Raw genomic sequence first — 17509 nt, 5'->3', positions numbered from 1 at the left:
CTCTCCTGGAAGAAGACGAACGTGATGTTTGGCTACAACAAGACGGAGCAACTTGCCATACATCTAATGAATCTCTTCGTATGCTGAGATAATTTTTTGGTGATCGTCTAATATCCAAGGATTTATGTCCCAGTCGCTCGCCAGATTTAACATCTGGAGATTTTTTTCTGTGGGGTTACTTAAAGGGGAAAGTATACCAAACGGGACCCAGAACATTGGAGGAGCTGAAACGAAACATTACACAGGAAATTAATTATAACGGTGCTGCAACCCTCAGGAAGGTATCTGAGAACATGATCAAGCGAACCAACTTATGTATAAAAGAAAATAGTGGACACTTCAACATTTGCTTTAATTTGTAGTGATACCCACATTTCAGGGTTGCAAGGTGTATGTAATTTATTGCATATGTTCGAGAATAACCAACTTTCTCCTTTGTCGTTAAAAGTGCCTTGGTGTGATAGCCTGAGGTGAAACACGTCTGTTAGTGACACGTGACACCAACAGTGTTGCCAGTGTCCCTCGTAATATTGTGAAAACATCGATTTTTGGAACAGCCCATTTATTCCCTTCTGCAATGTTTTTGAAACTTCGTCAAAGTTCCTTTTCTGTCAAATTCATTAGATGGCCATCCAAATTGTTCGTTGGTATTGTGAAATGTTGCAATAATTTACCTCAGTGAGTTCTGTGTATCAATATACACGATTTGCAAATATTTTTTTGTCCGCCTTTGGCAACACTTTGCTTATTTGTTATTAAAACATGCATGTTCTTACATATGTTTGTCTCTCTAAATTTTCCCAATATACAGGGCATTCTCTTGGCAGAAAGCGTTTCTTCTCATTCCGTTTCGCTATTCCGTTATACGGTCGTAAACACCGGGTTGCGTGACTTTTCGGACACACTGTATATTTTATTTACATAAGATACAATTTACATAAAATCTACAAACAAATTTCAAATACACTCCTATCTATATCAAACCTTAGAAATATACATTACCATGTTATATCATTTTGTCTAAAAAAATGCAAGTAAAATATATTCAATTCACATGCAAGAAAAGCCAAATTTATGGGAAATGATTACTGGTGCAAAGAGTTAACCATAAAGGTGAAGCAATAAGTAAAAAAAGAAAGAGCACTGGGTTTAAAGTGAGACGTCATTTGCGGCAGCGTATCCTATACTAAAAATTGGGCATTGTTTTACCTTATGTAATGAATCCTGTAACAACGCTGGATTTTCGTGTGGATTATTTTACTTCTATGAGTTTGCAATGCTTTCTGTATGCACGTGGTTTTGTTTACAGAAGGTCTCAGGGTTTGTGAATTGAACTTTGGTTCCTAAGAGTTTTTAGTTCAATTACTTACTTCTGAAATATTGAAAAAATAAATAAAAAATGTTTACATAATTAACAGTAATTAATATTACACTATCAGGCGCAATGTATCAATTTGACACTTTTCGAGTGTTTTGATTCTTTTTGTTTCATAATGTTTCATTATTTGTTTTTGTTTTATTTTTTTGGGGGGGAGAATTTGTATGAGGGGGGAGATGGGTAAAGATTTTTTATTTTAAAAATTTGTTATTAGAACAAAACAGAAAATTCAAAATATTTTCTACAACTCATAAATAGAAGGAAGTATACAAATACAGTGAACTACTACATAATCCTTAGTTTCATTACTACAAAATACAAACTCTTCTTATAAAAATTAGCATGAGAAAAACATAATGTACAAACTTGGACTAAAAAAAAAATATTTGTAAAATGTTGTTACATGTACATCTAATCGTTATATATCGTTTCAGTCGTCTTCATCACTAGATCTGTCATTAGGTAGCTGCATCTTTGGATAACACTTAACACATACAGTAACTGTGTGTTGTGGGCACACTGGAGACTTACAAGTTTTGCAAAGTTTTCCTGTCAGTTTGCTTCTTCTTGCGTCCTTGCAAACGGCACATATAACTTGCTTATCCAGCGTCTCATCTCCTAAAACTACATTAGCATCCACTATATTTTGAGGGTGGTACCTTTTCAAAGCATTTTGCAGGGATGAAGGCATTCCCACAGTGATAATGCTCCTGCGCTGTAGGTGTGGAAGTACTAGTTCGTGGCTTAGATTTCGAAGAAACAGTCGTATTTTCTTTATTTCATTGCCATTCCCCAAGTATACGACCTGAGCATTGATGCCAGCTATATTGAGCATTGCAAAGAAAATGACCATTGGCCAACGACGAATATTTCTCGCTACATTGTAAGACGCACAGAGTTTGTCAGTGACATCCACGCCAGACTTTGTTTTATTGTAATAAGTTACCATCATAGGCTTACTTGCTTCTCCACTTTCTTCATCAATTTCATCATCAAAATGCTGACTTGAGATTACGAGTACATGTTTCTTTTTACTTTTGGGGGGGGGGGGACATATGATACAAGTGTTGATGATTCCCAGAACACAAAATAGCTGCTTGAACGCTGTCGATCTTTGATATTCGGCAGTTCTATTGGAATAGCTCCCCCCCCCCCCCCACATACGATAATCTATGACGTTTCAACTCCTCTATCAACCCAACATCTGTAAACCAGTTATCGGCAGTTATGTTCCGCCCTGTTTTGAATATTGGCGTAGCCAGTCTCAAAACAACATCTTTGGGTTTATTACTCAGTTGGTAAGGGCCTTCCGGTTGTTTACCCGCGTAAATTTCCAAGTTGTGGGAATAAAACGTTTTGGCGTCGGTCATGGCATAAATCTGGAGTCCATACTTGGCTGGTTTAGAGGGAATATACTGCCTGAATCTACATCGGCCCCTGAATGCTTCAAGTTTCTCATCGATTGTGACACAATTTCCCACAGAATAGTTGTGCTTGCAGTTCTCAACAAAACTAGAAAACAAATCACGAACAGCAGCCAGGTTACCTGTTGTCTTCCTTTCGTCCCTCGTTGCTCTGTCATCAAATCTTGTACATTTCAATAAAAACTTAAAATGCTTGATATTCATGACTAACCAGAACTTTTCAATTCCATCACCTACTGCACCCTAGAGGTCTTCTAAGCTCTGGCGATTTCTGTGGTGTATGCCAGCTAGATACAAGAGGCCTACAAAAGCACACATTTCTGGGATATCAGTTTCAAGTGCATCACGCTGACGGCAAAATGAGTGCTGTATGACATGTATATATTCATTTGTGTGATTGGCAATCCTTTCAAGCATATCTTGTTTGAAAAACATTTCCCAACACTCTCGCTCAGTCTTACATTGCCTAGCGGCTCCAATTTACACCTGGCAAGCGTGTCAGAAGGTTTTGAGCAGGAACACGCTGATTACCTACACGAGGAACCAACTGCCACCTTGTAACTCTGTCTTTTCCAAGAATGTACAAATTAGAATGAGGGTCTAATACTTCCTGAACTACTCCTTCTTCATCACTTTGTTCCGCATTGGAATTTTCATAGCATTCTTCTACTTCATCCTGGTCATCTACATCAGATTCACCACCCAAATCTTCAAATTCAAAGTGATTTTCTTCTTCATTATTGTCTAACAGTAATTCAAGCACTGTGTTCAAATCACTGGGGTTATTAGAGTCAAAACGTCTACTGGAGCTTGCCATGTTATTCAGAGAAAACATACAATAAACAAAAAACACGCATAACAAACCGTTCAACAAACACAGACAAAATTTGACACTAATAACTTAAAAAAGACAAGCAATAACACAATCAGGCGCACTGTATCATTTTGACACAAAGAGCTACGGACACTGACTAACTGTAACGCCTTGTACAAAGTTTTCCACTTGACTGACGTGGAGTGGGTGTAGAGGGAGGAAGGTACTAGAGGAGTGGAGCGGAGCCAGTGACTCAGCGAGAAGTGACATCAAAATTTTGCCATGTTGTATCATTTCGATCAGTTGCGCCGGATGGAGGGATAATCTTAATGTTTAGCTGGAACTTAAGCCCCTAAAAGCACAAGGCTGTCTCAAAAATAGGAAAGAAATCTGTTCTATAAACAGATTCATTCCGAAATACTGCTAGAGCATTTCAGAGAATTTTGGGTGGATTGAATAGCCTGTTCTAAAGATATTTACTACAAAAAAAGGTTGCATCTAACTAGACAACAACGGACTAAGACATCCACGAAGAAGCTCATAGAAATGCAGCTATAATGGATTATTCTGAAATAGATTTGATTGATTGATTGGTGTTTTGAATAGATTTGATTGATTGATTGATTGGTGTTTTAAGTCCACTTTATGCACAGTAAGGCTAATCGGGACTGGGCCTAAAGTTTAAAGTGGGATCCGAACCACTATGTGCCTCCACATTGATTACACAGCGATGACGCTACCACTATGCCATCGGGGAGGCTATTCTGAAAAATAATCATCACTGGTACAGGTTCAAGTTGTCAGCTTTATTACTGTGATGAATAGATCTAAGAAGTTCATGAACTTTAAAATGACTATTTTCTTAAAAACAAACCCTATACATTCCCAGTAGATATTAATATGCAAGATTCAATAATTTTTATAAATTTTGCATCAATACTTTGTGGTAAAAAGGTAACTCATTTTGGTGCTGTGTGAACTCCCTAACTATACAGCTGTACAGTTGTAGAATCAGGGCAAAATTGCCATTGTTAGGAACTCATTGGAAAACTCACTAAAAATCCTACAACTTAAACCCTGTCCTGAAAAACAACCTTACATTGTGAATGGCTACTGATTTTTACCATTACATGGTGATTCTGCCAAAATAAATAAATAAATAAAAATCATAATAAATATAAAATTTCAGGTTTCATGATTCCACATCTATTTTCTGCTGACTGCACATACCTTGGTAGTGTAAGCTTTTGAGGTTCCAGGCAACTGACACCAAAAGAATTAAAGCCACTTTTAAAATAAGATCTAGTGGTTACTTGGAGTATTAGGAAGTACAAGTAATTCTAAATAATTATTCATTACAAATTATGATAGCTCAATGTATGTGTTATGTTTTGAATAAATTATAACTGTTTTGAGTAATTTTTTAAGTTAAATTATAACTGTTTTGAGTAAATTTTTAAGTTATTTATTTATTTATTATAAATTGTTTAGGTTGTCATTGCATGATAGCTGGTCATTCCACCAATATGATAATGGGATCTAGTTTTTATACATTTTAACCTGTTTTAAGTCAATCTTAACAATTTTAATCTTTTTAACCACAAATTTCAAACAAATCTCCCATCTCTAAGTATTGAGGTTGATTTGAAAATTAGGACAACCACAAAACAAAGGGTAAATGTTGTGACTTGGCTTTCACGAATTTGAAGATCAATGGTGTGAAATATCATTTTCTTTTTTAATTCTATGTACCTCAATTGTCAGATATTCATATTAGTATTTGGATCAGTATCAATATTCAGTTACAAAAAAGTACTGAACCAGATTACAGTATGTAACATACCTTTCAGAATATCAGAACCTCTATATCCACTCTAAAAAAATTCCTGCAGTTGAACACATAAACAAATAAATAGCTCTTACTTGATGGTAAAAGTTCCACAGAAGATGCAACATGTAGGCATCAAGAATCTGGAGAGAAGTTTCACTTGAAGTTTTAGAATTTGGCACATAATCATGCAGTGAACCAAGAATAAATCGCAAAATGATGCGAATTTTATGTACATTATCAGCACTCTCCTGGAGTACTGAAGGCACCACTGTGATATTCGTGTGCTGCACTGCATGAGATGCAACCCACCATCTGAAATTAAAACAAGCAACCTGATGTTACATATACAGTGGAACCCCGATTTTACTTTCCTCGGTTTTGCATTTTCCCGCATATTAAGTTTTTTCAGCTTCATCCCCTGAAAAACGTAAAATCGAGGTTCCACTGTATATGCACTTTCAGCACTAAGCATACACAGAAATATGTCTAGGTTTGGAATTCATTATCTTTGGAATGATTCAATAACAAGTAAGCACCCTGGAACATTATCATTATGTACATGGATCATTTCACAAGTTTCCCTGACTTTTCCAGGTTTTCTATTGTTGAATGAATTTCCAGATTATTCAGCAGTGTTTCAACTCATTTCAACTAAGTTTGCAAATATATTTTTAAGAGTAGAAATGTGAAGCAATTCACTCCAGATGCAAGAAAAGCCATATCGTTAAAACAGCAGAACTTGCATACTTTTATTTTCATTTAAACAGTTTTTAACCATCCTCTGGCCAACCATTTTATCCACAGTACTTTTTACTATCACCTTTCTTTGCCATAATAATGTCTAAAAATATGTAATCAAAACTTCTAAAACAGCAACAAATCACTAATTAATAGGATAAATGGAGATCCCACTAATCAAGATGACTAAATTTAACAGTAAATCTTTACCTATACTATTAGTATACTCAGGAGCTAAATGTGGACATCTGCCAACCCTACCATGAGAGGTTGATTTTCACTGCATGCCTTCTTACGAATTCATATTATGACCTCTTTTGTATTATACATTATACACTCAAAAAAATGCAGGAGTTTCTTATCTGCATTTGAGTTTCACCTTCCCTCATGCATTCCTGCTTTTTACGTTATTTTTTTAGTATTATTTACATGTTCCTACAAAATGTGAAATCAGCGTTCCAGTAGTATGATGTGGCACACCCCGGCACTTTCTTTAATAGCTCAGAATGAAATATGATAATCAATTGTGTTTTTGAAAGCAAATATATTCAAATGTACAATCATAATGAATATACCACAGTGATTGTAGTAGCTCAAATGGTTAACTTTGAATATACTTGTGTTCCTGTAGCAAAATCAACATATGAAGAATATTGGAACTCTTTGCCCACAGGACGAAAGCAAGTGAAAAGCAATCCATAAAAAGTGTCCGATTTACCTCCTTGACCATCAAAATACAGTTGGAATATGATCATACTTGAAATAATAAAGCAGAATGGATCTTAACAGCACATAATTTCCAGCAAATTACCTTAAAACATCGACTCCAAATGCAGGTTGCTTTTTAAGATCCTTCCCTCCTTCTACAACCTCTTTAGGGTTCACAACATTTCCTAAAGATTTTGACATCTTTCTTCCTTTTTCGTCTAATGTAAAGCCATGAACAAATACTTTCCTACAAATACAAAAGAAAAAACTGTTTTTACTGTATATAACTATAGCATTCTACTAAATGACTACAATGCAACATTATGAGATCTATAGGGTTAAACTAGTAATTATTAGATACTAGAACTAACAGCATTTTAAAGTCACTCAGAATACTCAAGTAGGGACCTTCATCTTACAGTATTCATTAGAAAAACACATTTTCAAAAAACAAGCTGTACACAATATTGAAAACACACAAGTTAAGACTTGGATCTTTATGTACTAAAACTTGCAAAATAACATAAGTATGTAGAAAAAATTGCCAATTCCTGTATTCCTGGGTTGTTTTATAGGTTCAAGAGGATTTCTCAGAAATCCTGTCAATGACACACTGCAGACTCCATCATAATAATTTTAAAAAATATTGAATGTTTAGAGAAATCATATTTTGAAATGTTTGTCCCACAAATATATGCTTTACGAAATGAAATGAAAACTAAATGTAAAAATAAGTAATACACTTAAAGTATGTAAAAATATCTAATATGAAATTCATGTATGTGGTTCTTAACATTGTTAATTCTCAGACATTTGTCATTCTTTCTTGGCTGCATAACAAGAAAAATTTTGTAATTCCATAAAAACCCATTTTCATCCACACTTATCCCTAGATTTTTGTACTCAGTACAGCACTTCCGAGAGAGAATTCCCAAATTAATCAGTGTATCTTTGCTTGGGGCTTCAGGTCTTGCAAATTAGAACAACAAAAACCAAAAAAAAGTCTACTTAAAACATTACTTACACCATATTCTGTGAAAAAAATGTGATATCACACCCCTAATACAAGACTAATGGCCACGAAAAAACATAGCTTTAGCTGACTAAAAATTTGTGAATCACTTCATTTATTGGAAACCAATTGAAAGACTTAAAAGAGCATCATTTAACCTAAACTCTCCTTTATGCCATTGAAAACTGCCAGCAGGGAGCATGTAGGGGGTGGAAACTAGCCAAACAATAACAATTACCAACTTACCAGACTACATTACCCCTGAAAAAACAGACTAATATAATTGCAGCTAATTGATAAACCATATCTTTAAAAAAATACTGGGATTTCATTTAAAAATTATATTTTCTTAGCTCAACAATCCTTACAGCCTTAACCAAATCTCAAAATGAAGAAGTACACACTTAGACCATGAAAAGTAGCAATTTTAACAACCACTGATTTTCTAATGGGCTACTCCCAAATTAATATGTTTGAGTTCTTAGGCAGCTCTCAGACTGAAGTGCCAAGCGACATGTGACACAGCCACAAACTGACACACCAGAATAGGTACTGTTGGTCATGCATTCACCGTGAGCCGGCCCCTGTGGCAGAGTGGTTAGCACTTTACACTACGATGCCAGGGGTCCCAGGTTCCAATCCCGGCCTGGGCATGAATGTTTGTAAGTATCCATTCATCAATTTCATATGGTCACTCATCCTCATCTTCGCAAATTAGCCAAAAGTGGCACAAAAGTAAAATAAAGCAAATCAATCAATCAATTACTGATCGCAAATGCATTCATAACAGCCTGAGACAAAGACCCAGTCTGAGTGGCAAGTAAACATCATATGCAGCTTGCCTTGTCACCCCAGTATGAAAGGTTGCATCTATTTCTGGAGGTATGGGTCCAAGTAAAGAGTGTAGCTTGTCACTTGGGTCCAAAAGCTCACTTACAATGCTATGGCTATGTTTTATAATAAAGCAAGCCGAAAATTTGTCTGTACCTGTATGGTGGCTGCTCTCTCAATGCAACAGATGTAAGTAGGGAAGACTGGAACCATCCTGTAAACTGGTCAAGACCTTCAAGATAGAGATCAGCTACTTTCTCTTGTAGCACTGAAGACCACGAAAGTCCACTATCAAACCAAATGTCAAGGATATCCTACATAAAAATAAAATTCAAGTTCATCTCCATCCTCCAACATGAACATGAAAGTTACAAGTGTGCAATACATGTACAATTGCAAAGTGAGGTGTGTATATACTTGTACCATACAACAGTAAGAGCCTATGAAATTTGCAATAACTATTCATAAATGTGTACTTATTTCCTACTGTGTGTGTGTTTTCACACTATAATCAATAAAAAAGTGAAAAAATTTGAAATCCACTATCATGCTTTCACATTCTTCCTCCTACCTTTATTATGTTTCAGCTAATTATTCAATGGGAAACATAAATTGGTATCCACATTAATCAATATTTTGGCACATCAATATATGAGTTTATCAGTAATGTTCTCTATAATTCTGATCTGATACTTTATAAATAATAGTGAAGGGGGCAGATTTACATGGACAGGCTTGACAGTGTATTGAGTTAGTAATAAATTGCCAATAATTTTACAAATAATTTTGTTTACTATGGAAAAGGATAATCATATTCTGTAAAATATTAAGATATAGTAATAACATACAATCAAACATAATTTTAATGTGACAATAATCGTAGATACATATGTATACATTTAATATGTTCACCTAAGTAGTTTCAGTCCACAATCACCTATTCCATTTTCATATATCACTGTGTATGAATGTGTATTAGAGTAAACTATCTTTTATCATGGAGGTGATAACTATATTCACATCAGCTTCAATTTCACTGCATATTTCACTTCATGATCCATATTTGAGGGCCTACTACCACAGACAAATGACTGTTATACGTGGTACTACCTGGCTTCAAGTGTATGCCACTCATTTTGCCTGGTCAAGCATTACTTGCTTAAGATGTTATGGTGAGAGAAGAGCTCTCAATTCTGTATGTTACTTAGCGTCGTTCACGTGAATTATTGGGTGCTCAAATGAAAACAGTTTGCTGCAACATTCTAATCAATATCAAACACTCCTGGGAATCTACTAAAGTTAAATCAGAAACAAATAGTAACAAATTCGTCAGAAAAAATAATTAAAACTACCTCTCCTTTCTCCAAATCAGAAGCACATATGCCACTTTCCTTGCACACCTCCTCATTCACAAGTTCTTTCACAGGAAGGGTCCACCAAAAGTCTGTTCCATGTTTGTCAAGAAGCTTGCATAAATGACTGATAGATGACCTGTAAAATAATTATTGAAGCAATAATTTAAAATCTAATTTTCTGCACTAGGGTATGATTTGATTTTTGTTCTTTAGCGTTGCTTTCCCTCTGCCACTTTTGGCTAATCATGATAAGGATAAGTGATGATATGATAAAATTGATGAAAGGACGATCACAAACACCACCCATGCCCAGGCTGGGATCCCTGGTGTTGTAGCATGCTGTGCTAACCACTTCGCCAAGGAGGTCAGTTTCTGCACTAACTTTACGATTTCTAACAGAGACTGAGCAATGTGAAATTTTAGTTGATAACAAATAAAGTACTTTTTTACCAATAACTAACATTCTACCTGTCTGGTGTAAAAATGACAAACATTCCTTGAATAGTTTTTCTTGTATGTACGCATTGCTTGCATTATAGAATTATTTTCCTGTAGTTTACGGTTATTACAAGCATAAGAAAACAGTTTTTCTTTGTGACGTTTGAGGAGAACACACGCTCCTTTCATCAGACATTTATTTTCATTTTGACTAAAGATACAGTTATAACAATGGTTAGTAATTTTTAAACAAAAATAATCTGTTATATAATGGATGTTGTCAATGTTACATTGTTGCAATATAGCAACTTAACTGTGAAAAAAGCAGTCTGTTTTTTTTTTTTTTTTTTTTTTTAAATTATGAATCCAAAATATCATCAGGCAATTCAAATTCATCATTGTTTTCACAAAGTCTCTTGATGTTTTCTGTTACATTAAATTTTAAAGATGGTGGCTTACTCCATTTGTGAAAAAGAAAACTCCATACTGGATCTATGTTACCATTTTCATTATTTAATTTATTCCAGTGTTCTTCTGCAATGAACAAAGCTTCCCAGACATTCAACTCTGTGTTTCCCGTTAATCTTTTTAAAACATATAACATATTTTTAAAATTTTTCCTGAGAGCACAAAGACTATGTTCTAATAATGAGGATATCAAAAATGAAGAAGAAAGGCTCTTTAATATAGCAAAAGAAAATGGCTTTCACACTAACAGAATAAACCAAATCAAAAAACAAGTTGCAAGAAAACTAAAGGAAAAGAGAAATACAGACAAAGATGAAAAATCTGTTGAAAAGAAATTTGTGTGCATTCCATTCCACAAGGGATTCTCACATAAAATTGCAAAAATTTTTAGAAGTTTTAATTTCAAAATTGTTTTTAAATCACCAAGAAGTTTGGAATGTACATTTAATGAATTCAAAATGAGAAACTCTCTACCAGATGTGGAAACCACAGGAATATATAATATAAGTTGTTCATGTTCAAAAGATTATGTGGGACAAACAGCAAGGAAAATGGCAGTAAGATGGCACGAACACGATTTGGACATTATGAATCTAAACCCAAGAACAGGTTTGTCAACTCATATCATCGAAGAGAAGCATTTGATTAAAAAGAGAAGGGTTTTAAAAAGATTAACGGGAAACACAGAGTTGAATGTCTGGGAAGCTTCGTTCATTGCAGAAGAACACTGGAATAAATTAAATAATGAAAATGGTAACATAGATCCAGTATGGAGTTTTCTTTTTCACAAATGGAGTAAGCCACCATCTTTAAAATTTAATGTAACAGAACATCAAGAGACTTTGTGAAAACAATGATGAATTTGAATTGCCTGATGATATTTTGGATTCATAATTTAAAAAAAAAAACAAAAAAAAACAGACTGCTTTTTTCACAGTTAAGTTGCTATATTGCAACAATGTAACATTGACAACATCCATTATATAACAGATTATTTTTGTTTAAAAATTACTAACCATTGTTATAACTGTATCTTTAGTCAAAATGAAAATAAATGTCTGATGAAAGGAGCGTGTGTTCTCCTCAAACGTCACAAAGAAAAACTGTTTTCTTATGCTTGTAATAACCGTAAACTACAGGAAAAGAATTCCTTGAATAGCATGTAATGTATGTAATCAGATAACTGTAATGAGTTTTGTCTTAGAAAGTGAATCCACGTATATTGAAATTTTCTTTTTACAAAACTAAAGCACATGAGACACCTTTACTATTGCTTTACACAAACACATACATATAAAAATAATAACAAAATTGCAGATTTATGTATGCAATCAGTGTTTATAAATATATCAGTAAAAAAACTGGTTATAATTTTAACAATATACCTATACTGGCTGATAATAATAAGAGTGCAGATTTATCTGTCCCTTCTGTAATTCTTAGTAACTATATCCATATAATTCCAACGAGGATGGTAGCAGTGGCTACCGAAATAGAAAATAACTTAAAACAGCTTCGCGTAAAACGTGAGTACCTGAATTATCTATTGCCGCGTCTCTCATTCCCATAGTATGAATATATCCATATGTTAAAAGTAATAATGATCTTTGATATAAACAGAGATTTTCAATAATCTAAAAATGAAAGTGGAATAGATCAAGTCTACTCAGAGTAGAGTTTAAATCATGATGGCCTGTTTACTGGTACTCAAAATATAGGTCATGAAAACTCCTTCTTTTAGGGAAGAAAACTACTGAACAATGGACACCCAGTTCTTGTATCATTCACATGCCAATGATAATGATACACTGAAAGAAATGTAGAAAATATCAAACAATGGGAAAGATAAATCAATTTTATGCAGATAGGTAGAGGCATGCATATTTAGTTTTTGACGAAAACACGAAATGTGAAATAACACATTGTAATGTTAATGTTTCATGTTTCTGAAAGGTGTGAGGTGCATTTTCCTACCCTGTTTTGTCACGAAATGATGCGAAATGAAAGGCAAAATGCAAAATAGGCTCTTAAACATGAAATTTGCCGTTTATATAGCGACGCACCACTTTTTGAAGTCTGAATTATCCTGTGAGTTATGCAATTCACAGAAAATTGATTAATTTTGCTACAAACATTTGAGAAGCAAAAATGGACTCTTTATACAGGAATACACTTAATATTCTGGTAATGATTAAATGGGCTATTACAAAGGATATGTTTATTTTGTGTAATAGTGCAGTTTTTAAATCAAATTTAGGATTTTTAAAACCAAAATGTCATTTTATATACAGCTTTTTCACCGCTATAACAGCGATATTTCATTTTATTTACCACTTTTGAACCCGAAATTAACTCTGCTTTTGTACCGAAATTTTGCTTTTTTATTTACCAAAAATATGTTGTGCCTCTACAGATAGGATACTCAGGACTGGGACTACAGTTTAAAGTGAGATTCAAACTACTGGAATATAAATCCCCGCATGGAACATTCATTTGAATTCTTGAAATATTCTGCCATCAGAGAGGCCAATGTACAAGACATATATAATAAATATATGGAGATGTACTGTGAAACCTTGATTATACATTTCTCAGGTGCTTGCACTTAAAGAACTAAAAATAAGGGAAAATGTAAAATCCAGTAATATAAATTCATGGATCTTTCAGCATTATCTCTCCTTATAATATGGCATACACAGATGATGTACATACATACAAATTTAAGCAAAAAAGCAGGCATGATCAGAACTCAAACCCTGGTCCCTGACATATTGTGCCATTGCTAGGGACACTGATTTATGGTAAATAAAATTCATGAATTTCGCATTTAAAAAGTTACAATTTCGGTATATAAAAGCGGTGAAAAAATATCATTTCGTTGGAAAAGCGGTAAATAAAAGTCAAAGTTAAGTAGTCTGCACCTACCTTTTATCAGTTAAAGTGTACACTTAACATAACCTCTGCATTGCATGGTTTTAAATTGTATCTCTGGTTGGTCATTATTAGGGAGACAAATTTATGGTATATAAAAACTGAGGGGAGCGGTAAATAAAATGTTATATCAGCGGTGGAAAAAAAAAAACGGCACACACTTTTTCATCATGAGAGGAAACATCATACAAAAGAGCTATAAATTGATAAACTACTTCATTTTTATATACTGTACACATACACAAGTACTTAGCTGCCCAACCAAAAAGAAAACATCAACACAAAATCACTTCATTTCTAAATTGCATATCTCAAGTGATTTATTAATTGTATGTATTTAAAGGATATCCTTGCTGTCCATCAAATAAAATAATCACTACTGCACATACAAACACATGTTGAAAATCACATGATGATAAACAAAATTCATTCATGACTGAACACAAATGACACCATTGTTTCCCTTGATGTGCGGGAACAGACTAATCTTATCGCTGCTACAGCTAGCAAGTTCAATGAAACTGGAAGTTGAGTGGAAATTCGGGGGAAGAAAGGAATGCACCTTGACAGGGAGCGAAGATTTCGAACTGAGATTATGTACATGGGAAATCCCAATTTGCAACGTCTTCCTGGTGTGATAGAAGATAAAACGTTTTTCAGCTGCAAGTGGTAGGAAACGTTAGGCAAACTTTTCGTTACAAGTCGACAGTTTGCGCGCACAACCTCGATTGTCGGTTTTTGCTTGTTTTCTACATAATTTGACGATAGTTCACGGTTATTTCGCGAAAAGGTGTTCATTTCGTGGAAAAGCACACATTTCGCATTACTTCGCGAATAAAACTCATGCATATTTCATCATTGGGGGTGTAGTTACGTGCAGAATGTTCAAAATTGCATCTTTTTTTCACATTTCGCGATTTCGCGCATCGCAAAAATTCAATGTTCCTAGCCATTGCTCTTGTTTAGTAGCTCAATTGGGAGAGCAATCACATGGCATGCAAGAGAACCAGGTTTGAGCCATGAATGAACCTGAATCTCTTGCTTAAATTTTTACCACTTGGGTATTTTAGTAACAATAATATCAACACACAAAATATGCCACAAGTAAGTATTCAATATTCTAGTAAATCAAATAATATCCACGTGTAGATGTTTTTATAAATATTACAGGTACTTCATGAAAGAAATGATAATTTCATATCATATTACCAAAGTGAAAAAAGAAAGAGTAACTGGAAGGTATTGTTGTATTTGTTTAGTATGTGTTGTAACATTTCATTTTTTATGCAACACTTAAAAAAGATACATGCGAAATTGGATTGAAATGCTAAGTAATAAAGAGTTCAGCCACTGCAAAGAAAAATTAGGCCTAATTAGTGCTGGAATTGGAAGAGTTGGTGAATGCAAAGAATGAAACAAACAGATTTCATACACTTTCAAGACAATTCCAGATATGTTATATATTTACCACATCTTCACTATTATGTAAAAATGGCATCAAGGAAAATATAAATTCATACTACATGACAGCAGTATCATATTTTCTTCATTTAAAAATCACATTAACTTACTTAGTTACAATAGCTTTCCCTGTATCTCTAGCATAGAAAACAGGGATAGGAACACCCCAAACTCTCTGACGGGATATGCACCAGTATGGACGGTTCTGTAACTGAGTCACCAATCCAGCATCAACAGTATTTGGTAATATTTCAACCGAAGACAGACTTTCCTGTAACAAGAGAAAATGTGTAAGCACTGGAAAAGTAACAGAAACAATGTTGCACTACTAAAACAAGTACAGAGCACAATACACTCCACTACTTGTTTGTTTAAGTCCAATTTATGCACAGATAGGCTAGTTGTGACTAGATCTACAGTTTAAAGTGGGATCCGAACTATTGTGTCTCCATCAGGAATTGAACCTGGGACTCCTTGATTACAAGGAATGCTGTTAAGACTATGCCACCAGGTGCCTCATCCTACACTAGTGGTTCTCAGATGTGTATCTCAGATTACATCAGGAATGGATATTTGTGACTTTCATAATGGTTAATTACCTTCTTACATATTTTAATAGATTTTATATATATATGTTGACATTCAAAAATTCAAAATTCGCAAATGAACCTTTCTTGCATGAATAGAAAAAGGATGTTTCTATTTTGGTTATTTTATGTTGCTACATTGCTTTCCTACCTCTTGATTAATCTTAACAATGAGGATAAATGATGAACTGATAAAACAAATTGACACAAACACACTGATACCTCACCAAGGGTTTGTAGTAGAGTAACGACAATCGATATCCTTATTTTGAGCAATAAGCAACAGTGCACTACTGATTTAACGTGTCTTTGGAGGGTCCGGTCTGTTGGGCATCTGACCGTCACACAGGAAAGTCAGGTTCAATTTCCAGGTTGAGTGATTTCAGGGACAACATTTCTCCAGTTTATGTTCCTGCATGGAGCAACTCTGTCGTTCACCCACCATCTAATAAATGGTGGGTAAAGGTGGCAAGAGTATGGTGCTGACCACATCACCTCCACAATGGCCGAGACTGTGAACGTGTGAGGCCCTAACTCCACGTCCCTGCCACATCCCTTAACAGCATGTTTCAATGTGCAATGAGTAGTAGCTTTATCTTTACCTTTGCCTGGAGTGAGAAAGTATACAGTATCAAGGTGTGTACTTCATCATCTAATCCTGTAAAATAACTCAACACATACGTTTCCTTCCAAATAAATTTTGAAGATTTCTCACTTAAAGTAATATTCTAACAAACAAAGCTGCACAGGAAAGAATGCATTCTGTTACTTACAATGGCTCGGTTTTTAATACTTGTAGTGTCTATAAACCACTGCAGACAAGCTCGTAGAATGACTGGTTTCTTGGTTCTCCAATCATAAGGATAACTGTGCACATAGTCTTCAGTCAAAACTATATCATCACTTAAAGTCTGCAAGACTTTTTCATTGCCCTTATCCAGAACAGACAAATTCTCTAACAGTGGTCCTGCTTCTTCAAGGTAACACCCATCTTCACCTACGATGCACTCCTGAAATGATACAAATATGAATAGAATGAAAAATAAAATAAAGAAACAATAGTTATTATAAATATTAAGTATTCTGAGCAGATACCACATTAAACCAAAACTGATATTGTCGCTTACTCTCACTATATCAATGCTTGAAAATTGTAACAATTAAAAGTTGTTCATTGATTAACATTAATAGGTAAGTATTTCACTACAATTATATGCATAAATTCATCAGAGTTTTGAAAAAAAAATATATCAGAATATTAAAATTACTTTTTTAGTTACAAACATATTTTTTTTCATCTAACACTGGTACAAATTAAACAAGAAATTTTGAATTTTGCATACTTCCAGGATAATTAAGACTGTAAAAGTGGCACATGATTTTTTCGTGAACCCTGTGAATACCCAATATGTGAAAAAGATATCAGCCTGTATCAGTGAATAAATTCCAGCCAATACTTATCCACACAGAAAACATTGGTACCAGCCGATACTGATACATAGGTTTCAGCAATGGCTCTGCCTTCAATATTAA

At 34.4% G+C, this 17509-nt stretch overlaps 1 protein-coding gene across 1 annotated transcript in view; it reads right to left on the bottom strand.

Moving 5' to 3' along the window:
- Positions 1 to 3869: 3869 nt before the first annotated feature.
- LOC145982985 (isoleucine--tRNA ligase, mitochondrial-like) overlaps positions 3870 to 17509 on the bottom strand; it is a 47252-nt gene continuing 33612 nt past the window's right edge. Inside the window, exons 8-14 of the mRNA XM_083116265.1 lie at positions 16750 to 16986; positions 15500 to 15660; positions 10089 to 10227; positions 8893 to 9050; positions 6997 to 7140; positions 5540 to 5759; positions 3870 to 3968 (exon numbers count right to left, since the gene is read on the bottom strand). Coding sequence (XP_082972391.1) covers positions 3870 to 3968; positions 5540 to 5759; positions 6997 to 7140; positions 8893 to 9050; positions 10089 to 10227; positions 15500 to 15660; positions 16750 to 16986 — 1158 coding nt within the window. The remainder of the gene's footprint in view (positions 3969 to 5539; positions 5760 to 6996; positions 7141 to 8892; positions 9051 to 10088; positions 10228 to 15499; positions 15661 to 16749; positions 16987 to 17509) is intronic.

Source organism: Lepisma saccharinum, unplaced genomic scaffold (assembly GCF_977018435.1).
Source record: "Lepisma saccharinum unplaced genomic scaffold, izLepSacc3.1 HAP1_SCAFFOLD_516, whole genome shotgun sequence".
NCBI classification, from domain to species: domain Eukaryota; kingdom Metazoa; phylum Arthropoda; class Insecta; order Zygentoma; family Lepismatidae; genus Lepisma; species Lepisma saccharinum.
The sequence above is the reverse complement of the archived record's forward strand: the minus strand, read 5'-3'. Positions and strand labels throughout refer to the sequence as shown.